At 29.9% G+C, this 12,301-nt stretch overlaps 2 protein-coding genes across 2 annotated transcripts; one reads left to right on the top strand and one right to left on the bottom strand.

The window, feature by feature from the left end:
• Positions 1–5,990: 5,990 nt before the first annotated feature.
• On the bottom strand, positions 5,991–7,665 carry LOC101220684. Its single transcript, XM_011658862.2, has 2 exons — positions 7,444–7,665; positions 5,991–7,355 (listed from the first exon to the last, which is right to left on the bottom strand). The coding sequence occupies exon 2, from the start codon at positions 7,197–7,199 to the stop codon at positions 6,312–6,314; it is 888 nt and encodes a 295-aa protein (XP_011657164.1). The 5' UTR covers positions 7,200–7,355; positions 7,444–7,665; the 3' UTR covers positions 5,991–6,311.
• Positions 7,666–9,502: 1,837 nt separating this feature from the next.
• Positions 9,503–11,963, top strand: LOC101220444. Its single transcript, XM_004143055.3, has one exon. It carries the CDS (start codon positions 10,168–10,170, stop codon positions 11,674–11,676), a length of 1,509 nt encoding a protein of 502 aa, XP_004143103.1. The 5' UTR covers positions 9,503–10,167; the 3' UTR covers positions 11,677–11,963.
• Positions 11,964–12,301: the final 338 nt, after the last annotated feature.

Here is a 12,301-nt window from a genome sequence, read left to right on the forward strand (position 1 = left end):
AAATAAATGTAATTAATTACTATTTTATAACAACAAATAACTGTTATATTTTATATTGTGACAACAAATAACTGTCATCATTTGTGTATTAACGACAGTTTAAAAATGTCGCAAATTAGTTTATTATGACATTTTTTAATTGTTAAGGATATGTCAATCGTGACAGTTTTTTTTAGAAAATTTAATGTCATTGTTTTGCTATTGACGACATTTTTTTCTTGTCAAATATAGGACAATCGTTACAGTTTTTTATAACAAAAATGTCATTGTTTTAATATTGACGACAATTATGGAGTGTAACGAATTCATATATTATGACACTTAATTCATGTTGCAAATTCCTCAATTACTATCCTTTTTCCTTGTTCTCCTTGTCGCTTCGTCATTACACGAACCATTTGAATGACAATAATGTTATAATACATAACACCCATATAGAAACAAATGGTCGACACTTTAATATACATATGCTATAATACACTTTATAATATTCGTACATTTCCAATCAAGTTTGAACAATTTACAAGTATGAAATTTCAGCCTTTAATCAAAACTAGTGTAAATATCATCAGAATACATATAACATGATTTTCTGCACAAGCATAAACAACCAACAGGTAAGCCTTCTATCTCTAAAAATATTATTGGTCGCTTGAACCATGGTAAGTGTACTTTGATGGTCCAGATTAGCTTTAACATGGGAAATAGACATTGGGTCTGGTGTCTTCTCAGCCCATTTACTTTTGAACTTGATCACCCTGTTACACTGGGCTTTGGCCCAAATATCTGAATCTACAGATTTGAGCCATTAGCCAAAAGCCCATAAAATGAAAAGGTCGATCATTCATGGACCTACAAGGCAAGCCCAATACTATGTCAACAACCTTTCATTCATCATACGGATGTTTTTATTGTTTACATAATTAGGTAAAGCTGTCGACTACATTTTAAAAAATTCCTATTCAAGCTTTCAGTTTTTACCTTAATCAAATTGGGAATTTTAAATTTTTGTAACAATGAATGGATTTCAATTACCAAATTGATTAGTTAAAAAAAAGAAGAGAAAGAGAAAATGAGAACACATAACAAAAGGTTGTTGTAGTACCCTAATTCATCATCTTCTTTCCAACACTATAACCATACTGCACGTTCTTTTGTCCAAACCTAAAGTACTAATCTTGTCATTTTCTCTATCTCTCAATGCCTTTTTCCCTTCTTCTTCTTTATGTTATTTTGTGCATCTTCATACATACAAATCTATTTAGACTCATCGTAGTAAAAAAATTAAGGAAACTAGAATTACTCTAACATAATCATGTGATTCTAATGTGTGCCTTCGGTTCTTTTCTTTCCTTTTTTTAATATAAATTAAAATTGTAATTGGTGTTTAAATGTAGGTTAATAAATTAAAGATAATAATGATATGAAAATGTGAGGGAGATTTATGGATTATAGATTGATAAGAAGGGGATGTATGTATGTGAGAAGAGAAGAGAAGAGAAAGGGTATGCAATAGTAAAGGAAATGGGCCCTAAACACTAAAATTAATTGAGTCCTTAAGATTAGGACCACCCTTTTTGTTTTGTTAAGGGCTCCACCTTGCTATCACATGTAACCATGTTGTGTCCTTATCTTCCCCTTTTACTATTTGGCCCTTTCATTTCATTCAAATGCAAACCACATATCCACCTAAACCCACACCCACACCCCCCACTCTAACATTCCTTTTAAAATAAACACACATATATGTATTCATTCCCTTGCTTCTTATTATTACTTTTGGGTCCAAATGTTTTCTTTCTTTTCAAAAAAATTCAAATTGTAACATCAATCGTGGAAAGAATTTTGTGTGGGAAACAGAGACATTTATGCTCTTTTCTTCAATCTAATCCACTTATACCTTTAAAAAAAAAAAAAAAAGAAGAAGAAAGGAAAGTAAAGTAAATTTCAATCCAATCCTAAAATGAGTGGGTTGGAGTTTAATTGATTTCTTTTTAAATTAATGGGAATCATACTAGGTTCAATTTAAAATAAAAGCAGTAATATGATCCTTATATTTTATATATGTATCAAAATTTACCATTTGAGTAGAAAATCAAATCAAATCAATCGTTACGGTGTTGGTTTAAATGTTGTAGAGGTGATAAAACAAAAATTGAAACTTCTTTAAATCATCAATCGTATAAGTTTAATATTTTAAATTTATGTATAAATGTGATGTAATTAATTTAATTAACTATTTTGATATTAGAATTTATTATATGAGAATTGAGAGTGGCATATTAATTACTTTTTAGAAATTGCAAGAATTCTAGTGAAAATGTCGATTTAAAAAAAAGTTAAAAAGAAAAAAAACAATACTATAAGTTTCTTATAATAACTCATTAAAATAAATACATTATTTAATAATAATCTATTTAATTGTTTAAATTAATTTATTTATGTTTTTTAATTATTTATTTATTTCTATAAAAGAAATTATGAGTATGCTTTTTTATTTACACACTTTTTAATTATTAATAATACATACAAATTATTTTTAAATATAAATATTAACCCTTTTAGAAAATAACTCTGTGATTTTATTAATGAGGAATACTACAATACTTGGAATATTTATTTATGAATACTAAACAACTCTTGTGTATATCTATAATCTAATATATATATATATATAAAAGGCAAATTTGAAAAAAAAAAAGTTATAGACAACTTTATCTTTCAACATTTTAATTAATTACAATTATATCATATTCTTCTAGTTTGAAATATATGAAAAGTTTGAAATTAAATACATTAAATTTATGAACTATTGCTTATTATTATTGTAAACTGATTTGTGGATTGATGAAGATTGAAGATGAAATTGAAGTTTGAAGATAAAAGATGAAGATTGAAATTGTTTCTAACATTTTTGTTTGTTAATTTTCACTTGTATGTTAGAGTATAGTTTTCAAATTTTTAAATTTTGATGGTTCAAAGGACTTCTTGTGACTTTCACTTACTTAAACTTTTAGTCATCCACGAAATAAGGTTAGTTATTATAATATAATGATAGAAACGATAATTACAAATTTATCATTTTATTTTAGTATAATTTTTCATTTTTATTTTAGTATATAAAAAAGTGAGATTTGTATAAATAGCATAATATGAATTTTGTATAAATAAAAAATTTTACCCAAAAGAAAAAGGGGGAAATGTGAGATTGTTAAGATTTTTGTATTTGAAAGCTAAATATTTGTGTTTAATGAGTGATGTAAAACAAAATATTTATAAAAAAAGAGTAAAGTATGTTACTTTGATTTTAAAATACATAATAAAATAAATGACTACTTCACGTTATTTATTATTACCGTAGCAAGAAAAAGATTATATCAATTAAAAGAAAAAAAAAAACATAAAAAAAAACATATTTACAGTATCTTTTTTAATAAAAAAAATGAATAAGTCAATAATGAAAATATCATAACATTAACAACCTACTTTACGAAGACCCTTCATCTTCAAGCACGTGATTTCTAAGCCTCCATCTTTTATCTTCAAGTTCCCAATATCTAATCCTCTATCTTTCATCTTTAAGTTCAATATACAGTCGTTCTTCACAAACTCATACACCAACATAAAATTTACTCTTTATCTTTGAGTTGACAATCTGCAAACCACATCATCTCTATTTTCAAACATAAAATTTATTATAAAGCCACTAAAACTTCATTCGTAACCTTACATCTTAAAACCAAAATCAATAAACTTTCATCTTCAAGCTACTAAATCTCCAATCTAAAGAGAAGATAAATTTTTTAAAATGTAGTAAAGACCGACTCATTTTATAGTAGTAACAAAAATGATATTGTAAAACAAGTAAACTTTCAAAAGTTTTGAAACCACTATAATTATAATTAAACTTAAAGTCATAAACTATAGAATGTTTTTGGAAATAAATAAATAAAAACATTTCGTATTTTACATTATTTTTACATTTAATTATAATTAATAATTATTTTTATTAATTAACAATATTTCATTTGATTTAATAAATAACAAAACTATCCATCAGATTAATTAGAAAGAAAGGATAAAATAAGAATATAAAGTTTCTCCATATAAGAATTTTTATATATAGTATAAATAGATTTTGAACAAGTTATACAATTGTTCGTCATAAATTTATGTCACAACAAAACAAAAACAGAAATAGAGAACTCTTTTGTGTTTGACATTGAAAATTTTATACTTATTACAGAAGTAAACGAAACGTTTTGAGTGTTGTACTTCGTAATATTTGAAATTCTATTACAAATACTTTTTTTTTTTTGAAGAAAAATTTATTCAAATTTGAGACAAAAGTTAGATTAGTATATAAATTACTAATGGGTGAATTTTCAATTTTAAAATAATATAAATAAAATCTATATAATATAGATGCTAGAAAAATAAATAGTTCAATTTTGGGAGAAAAGAAACCATTATAACAATTGTCAATATATACTGACAAGATTTAAAAAAGAATGTTTTAAAAATTAGAGATGGAGCAAGTAAAAAAGAAGATGGGTCTTATGTTTTAATACAACAAATATATGAAGATTTGAATTTTCAACTACATAATGAAAACTATGTCATAAGTACCATTATGATTGATGATCGAGTTTAATCGAACTTCTTGTTATTTATTTACTTTCAGGTCCAAAAGTTTTTCAAAAATTTTCAAATTATTAACATTGATTGCCAAAGGGCCCTACGTGGTAAAAAAAAAAAAACTTATTTTCCCTATTTTCTATCTGGTCACTATTTTTAAAAATTTATTTGAAAGGTAATGTAATTAAGTTCGTTGTTGTTTTCTTGAAATTCAACTTCATATGAGCCAAATGAGTAACACAGCTCATTAAAGTTTTGCGTCTTCAACTTCCAACTTTTTTCTTAGCCCTAATTTGAAAATGAAATGTGTTGTTTTCTCCATAAATAAAACAAAAATTATATATACATTTATTAGCATTGTTTTTTTTTTAATATTCATTTGTCCTTGTATTTTTAAAAATGAATTTTAGCCATTTTATTTTTAGGGTGTGATCACTTTTTCACCATATGTGTGTGTTTTATACACGATAAAGGAGAAAAAAAATCAAATATTTTTATTAGTGATTTAATTTATATATAGAATGGATGGACAATGGATTAGTTAAAATCATGTCTTCTATTTAGTAAAGTTTCAATCTTTTAAATTATTTGAACAAATTATTAATGTGTTGTAAAATTTCCATCATGTATCACTTAACTTACATAAGTATTATCTACTTTTCCATTTTTGAACAATTATATTACTCCAATGCTTCTTTTTTTAAAAAAAGAACTTATTTGCAAAATAATGCACCATGTGCACAATCTGTTTTTATTTACTACAAATATTTGTTAAAACTTATAAAGACACTTTTTCCTTCATCAACTTTTGTCCAAATGACAATTCCATGGGCATAACACGTAAATTCTCAAAGAGAGGATTTAAAAAAATAATAGCTCTCTTTTATTGGCTTTGAACGAAATAGTGAAAAACAACTTTGCTTAACAAATAAGACACTTGTTACTATTTCAAATATCATTGTTCCATCCCTCGTCTAATAAAAAAAGGTTTGAATGTGAAAGAAAGATTCTGATTTCACGTCAGTCCAACGGTGATGGGAAGAATTGATGGAATAGAATTAATTGTTTGTGATAGTGAACATTTTTTTTCTTAAAAAAAAAAAGGTATAATTTAACAAAGATGCAACTTTTCCCTCTCAACAAAATTTGAGGGTATTTAAATTAGTGTAGATTATAGATTATAGATAATAGAAAAGGACAAGAGCTGAAATTACTAAAAAGGACAGTTTTTGAAGTTTCCATTCCGACCTCAACTTAAATTTCAAAACATCTCTATGGGAAGAACAGTTAATTTAACAAATTGCATTCATAATCTGACAAAAATTCCAATGGTAAAAGAACAGATCAACACATCTATCAAATGAATTTGTTATTATCTTTGGCTGTTCATGAAGACAATGTAATAATTGGCTTTTGTCCACTAATGGAAGAGTGTCAGATTTCCAAATTTCCAAATTTCATCCATGCTTGGACAACATTTCAATGGAATTTGAAAAGAAAAAGGAATTTTAAAAAAAGTTAAATTAATTAACTCGTTGAATCAAACCCAAAGTGAGAAAGTTGTTTGCATTTTGATACATAATGCAAATCAACTCAAAAGCTGAAATATCAATTGAATCATAAACACCTATCTAATAAAAATTAAAAAAAAAAAAAAAAAAACATTATCAAATCTATATGTGCTCTGAAGATGGAGAAGAAGCTAAAGGAAGAACCTGTGAAGAACTTGAAGAATATGGTGAGACATGATGATCTTCTTCTTGAACTGCTTCTTTAGGAATGGACATGGCTCTAATTTCAGAACTTTGAACTGACCCATCATTTTTATTGGGCTTCTTCTGAGCTTCTTCCATTAATTTTCTGTACAATTTCTCTTCTGCCTCTCTTAAGAACTTAAATTTTGGGGGAGGTGATGATAAGAGCCTACTCAAATCCAAATCAGTTGATGATTCAAAGAGAGGATTTATATTGAATCCATGGTGTTTGAAAGAACTCAAAGGGTTTAATGGAGATGTTGTTGGCATCAATGGAGGAGAAGGCAAAGGAGTAAGAAAAGGAGTATCAACAGTTAATATAAGATCACTTAAACTTCTTGTTCTTGATCCTTTTCTGCTTCTATCTTCAGATTCTAAATCTTCTTTAGTTTCCTCTTTAATGGTGAAAAGAAACCTTGGTGGACCTGCAAGATTATGCAGTCTCATCAACTCTAACTCAACTCCTCCATCTTCTCCACCAGATGATTTCAACAACAAATCTTTACTACAACCAATTTCAATGTCAGATTCTTGATTCCTCAGTTCTAGATTCCTTTGATTTTCTCTAGAACTGTTGGGTTGTTGTAACGAAGAAGAAGAAGAAGAAGAAGAGGAACCCTTTTTCCAATTCCAACAAATGAGATGAAAAAACTCTTTAGCATAATTGGTGAATTCATCTTCAACATGTGAAGAAGTTATACTTCTTTTCTTCCACCATAGCAAATAGTAAAGCTCAGCAACAAGAGCAAATAGAAGACACCCAAAAACTAAACTCAACCCAATTCCCAATCCACTAAAAGAAGTCATTCCCCTTTGAATTGGGAACAATCTCAAATCTCTACCATTAATTAATTACCAAAACCCCCCACTCCACAATCCAAATTCCAAAACTCCATGAACAGAAATCGTTGAAATCCCCCAAACAAGAACTCAAATCACTTAAGAGAATCTGTAAATTGAGGCCTGAAACAAACGCAATAGTGAATTTGCAGCAAGTTTGTTCGAAGAGAAGAATAAACTCGTTAGGGAGAAAAAAATGAGAAATTATTACCTTTAGAAAGGAAAGAGAATGAAGGAGCAGCCACAATCAAGAGATGCAACCCAAATTGTAAAATTTTAAAATAAGAAAGAATCCAAAATGATGAACAAGTGATTAAATTAAGAAAGGGAAGGTGAAGAATAAGGAAATTAAAAAAAATGAAATTTGGGGTTTGGGGATTGTATTTTGTGGGAGTTGCTTGGATGGCAGCTCACATGGGTGGGTTTGGCTAAAGCGTGTGTATATAAATTACATATATATATATATATATATCATATATATATATATATATATATATATATTTAATTATTTTGGTATTGGTTGTTTGGCTTTGAATGCAAAAGAGGAGAATCATCCTTCTATGGTGAATCACATTCCATAAATATTTCAAAGAATCAAAATAACACGCTTTCATTTTATTTTATTTTATACATTTTACCTTTTTAGTTTCTTCATCTACTTTTTTCTTTTTTTCTTTTCAAGTTTTGTATTTCTATTTAACTTCAATTTCGGGTTTGGTTTTACTTTTAATATTTTATACTCTTAAATTTGGTAAATTTTAAATTAAATGTAGTTACCAAGTTAATTATCATTATTAAAAAATAAACATAAGATTACAACCAAAACTAGTTTTTAGTCGAGATTTAAGGATTTAGTCCATTCACTCTAAAAGATATCTAATAGATTGGTTTAAAACTTGTGATTAGTTTGTTTCTAAATTCCAAAATATGTTTTAATATATTTTTTAACTTTGGATTTGGCTCTTTAATGATTTAGTTTGGTGTGAGATAGAATATTTACTCTAACACTTTTTAAACTTTATGGGTTTAGTATTAATTAACCATAACAAGTACGTGGAAGACGGAAATGCAAATTAAACATAAAGTTTAAAATTTGCCAAGTAAAATTTATATGGAAGGTAAAAAAGGTCTTCTTATGGAGCTGAATATATAATGAAGTGTTCCATGTGAATAATAATTATTGAGATTCTATACAATTGAATGCATGTACAAATACAATATCCAATATGGGAAATGTGGAAATAAATAATCTGAACCAAAAAGCCATTCTAATGCATAGTAGTTGTTGTTTTTTCCATAATAATTTATTGTGGAAGTTTTTGTTTCCATAATGTTCATTAATTTATTGTTTTATTTTCTTTCAGTGTGATATTCATTAATATTCAGTTGATAATAATAAAGCCCATGGTCCACAATTAACTAATAATAGCAATGCAAAATATTAGATTTAAATATGTTTCGTTCAAAAAACCAACTAATTAAAATTTCCTTAGATATTAATAAGTAATATATTCCTAAAAATATTTATTTGTAAGATTTGATTGGAGGATAGATTTTATATTTAGGCAACATGGCTCTCGAGGTTTGGAAAAGTGTTTATGGGTTGATTATGAGATTGTTAATATGATTTTGAACTTCTGGGAATATGTTTTTAATAATTTGTAATCAATTTAATGTTTAATTTTACATCTTTTGTGGTAGATTGCCAAAATTGACCATGAAATATGGATTAGGGTGGCAATTGTGCAATCAATATACTATGAAACTTTCAATTGTAAAAATTAATTTATATAATTAGGATGTGATACTTCAATTTACGATAATGGTAGAATTTGAACTTCAAAACAATAAAATTTGAACATTTAAACTTATACCGTTATTAAAACTGTTATTGTAAGACCGAGACTACACTTTTAACACTTTTATAAGTTTGTAATTGTTTTTACCATTCAAATTTGATTTTGAAGTTCTAATTGTTTTTACGATTCACCCTATAGAAAAAATTCGATCTGATAGAGTATAGGGTTTAGAGTTTTACGTGCGTAATTAAGATGGGCCGTGAACTATGCGGGTCTGAGCCCAATAACATGAACCAATAAATTTCTAGCCCAAAACAGTAAATGGGCCGGAAAAGTGCTTCATTGCCCATACATTTCATTACATTCATAACCTTGGAAAGGGCAGAGAAAAAGGAAATTGAAAATACGCGCCGTCACCGCTAGCAGACGTCGTCAATGTTTTTAACCTACTCCATCAATAACTCCGTCGAAATTAAGCGGTCTGATTAACGGACACCGTTATCGTTGTTCTCCTCAAACTCTTTGTCACTTCTCTCCTTCTCGGCTCCGGTGGGCTTTGGATTGGATTTGGGGAAGGAGATGAGGGTTGTTTGTTTTTCCGCTGTGTAAAAGGAGGCTGTAATTTTGAGAATCTGAATACCCATCTTCAAATTGAAATCCCTTTTCGTTTCCCTACTTTCTCTAATTCCATACGTAATCGTAAGTTCTTTCCGTTTTTTGTCTATATTTCTTCGAATTAATTGGTTCATACAAATCTTGGACAGGTTCTCTTTTCCTTTTGTTGCTGGGATTCTTCTGTTTGCAAGTTTGTTGTTCATCTCCATCTGGGGTTTTTTTTTTTTCCCTTTTCTTTATGGCTATTGTTCATCTTTAGTTGGGTTTCTGTTTTGGGATTTTTTCCCCCAATCGAGGGTCCAAGGAGATTTTCAATTTCTGTTGTGGAAGTGGACCATGATTCTGAATGTTGGAAGTGAAAAGTGTTGATTGTAGTTGGTTTTGATTTTATCTGAGAAACTGGATTTGTATGGATGTGCTATGAGTTGATACTGTTGAATTTAGAGGAGGCTGGAGATAGTTTCTTCTTGTTGTAACTGTGGTTAACCAAGGATTCTTTCTGGGTTTCGGGCTGAGAGGGCATGGGAGAAGATTTGCTAACAAGTTTAACCATGGAAAATCACCACCCATCTACCCTTTTGTCAATGGATTCAAGTTCCATGTCTCATGAAGAACTCGAGCGAGAGATGAATCGATCTATTGTTCTTTCCCGACCGCCCGATATCAATCTTCCTCTTTCAGCCGAGCGTAGTCCTCCTCCACAACCCTGGAATTCAGACACTTTCGATATGTTGGATGTTAGTTTGGGAACCCAAATTAGTGAAGCAGATGCTCTTCTTAATCTCCCCAAGGCTGGACGAAAGTTTTCCAAGAGACTAGACAGTGTTTGGGGTGCTTGGTTTTTCTTTAGTTATTATTTTAAGCCTGTGTTGAATGAGAAATCAAAGTGTAAAATTGTTCGTGACAGTAATGGGGTTTCTGGATTTGACAAATCAGATCTAGAGCTTGAGGTGTTCTTGGTTCAACACGATATGGAGAATATGTATATGTGGGTTTTTAAGGAAAGGCCAGAGAATGCATTGGGAAAAATGCAGCTCAGGAGTTATATGAATGGACACTCTCGTCAAGGTGAACGTCCTTTCCCTTACAGCGTTGACAGGGGATTTGTTCGGTCTCACAGGATGCAACGAAAGCATTACAGGGGCCTATCAAATCCCCAATGTGTGCACGGGATTGAGTATGTTTCATTGCCGAATCTTAAAGGTGTCGACGAGGAGGAGCAAAAAAGATGGATAGAACTTACAGGGAGAGATCTTAACTTCTCTATCCCACCAGAAGCAAGTGAGTTTTCTTCATGGAGGAACCTTCCCAGCACAGAATTTGAGCTGGAAAGACCACTTCCTCCCTTGAAGACCAGCTCCCATCCTCCACCGAGAAAATTGTTAAATGGAGCTAGTCTTAACCTGTCAACACGACCAACGAACCATGTAAATGGTGGAGGGATGGATCTGTCGCCGAAAGGCAAAAAGCGGAAGAAGGATGCATTTCTACATGGTAACGATGAAGACTATTGTTTGCTCATTAACCAACATAATGAGAGAGTTCAAGATACAGAAATTCATCCAATTGAGCCTCTATGGTTAAACGATTTCAGTGGGGTAATGAGGAACATTTATGGTCCGGTTACAGCCGCAAAAACTATCTACGAGGACGAGCAAGGATATTTGATAATTGTCAGTTTGCCTTTAGCTGATCTAGAAAGGGTTAAAGTAACTTGGTGGAACAACCTCACTCATGGGGTTGTAAAGATAACATCAGTGAGCACTGGCTGTATGCCCTTTGTGAAAAGAAACGACAGAACATTCAAGCTCACTGATCCATCGCCCGAGCACTGCCCTCCTGGAGAGTTCATAAGAGAGATTCCATTGCCAACCAGGATCCCAGATGATGCAAAGCTAGAAGCTTATGGAGACGAGACGGGTACTAGTCTAGAGATAATGGTGCCTAAACATCGCGTTGGTCTAGAAGAACATGAAGTTCGTGTTTGCCTTCGCCCTCATCTCGGTGCAAATGAGCTAGTGTTATCTTAAAGGAGTGATGACATAAATTATATTGTTCATTGCCATTTTCCAGTTCTGTAGCCAAATGAAAAAAGAGAAAAAGAGAAAAAAAAAAAAAAAAAAAAACAGATGAATTTGATGAAATTAAAAGGGAAAATATGTTTTAATCCATTTTTCCTTTGATCTTAAATACCATCTGATTCCAAAGTTACCTGATCGGAACATTATGGGTTCTTTCAGAATAGAAAAATAGTTGGCTGCTGATATATGTTTGTGTTATTCATATTGAATAGATAACATCAAGCTTTTAACTGCAAGATTTAATCTTATTTTGAATGCATTTGATTTGAATTGACTGCTAAATGTTAGTTGATTATTATTTATTCATTTCTGTAGAAACCAAAATGTCTTATGAACCATTATTTTACATAATTTGGCTTTGATCCTCTGGGAAATAGTATTGTTTTGATGTTGTGTGTTCCCTTCATTTGAAAGTTCTTTAAAGATAGTTTACGTATAGTTAATTTTTCATTATTTGCGCTTTCTCTACATTTGATCAGAATTCGAAATGTTTTGCTTCTTTTAGGACTAAAATACGTGAACGGCGTATCTCATAACTCGTGGAAGTTCGAGCACGTGTGAGACCTCTGACTAA

This window comes from Cucumis sativus, chromosome 6 (genome assembly GCF_000004075.3).
Source record: "Cucumis sativus cultivar 9930 chromosome 6, Cucumber_9930_V3, whole genome shotgun sequence".
NCBI lineage: Eukaryota > Viridiplantae > Streptophyta > Magnoliopsida > Cucurbitales > Cucurbitaceae > Cucumis > Cucumis sativus.

Bases quoted from the DNA above. Each gene is read 5' to 3' on its own strand.
- LOC101220684 (XM_011658862.2), bottom strand. From the start codon at position 7,199: ATGACTTCTTTTAGTGGATTGGGAATTGGGTTGAGTTTAGTTTTTGGG.
- LOC101220444 (XM_004143055.3), top strand. From the start codon at position 10,168: ATGGGAGAAGATTTGCTAACAAGTTTAACCATGGAAAATCACCACCCA.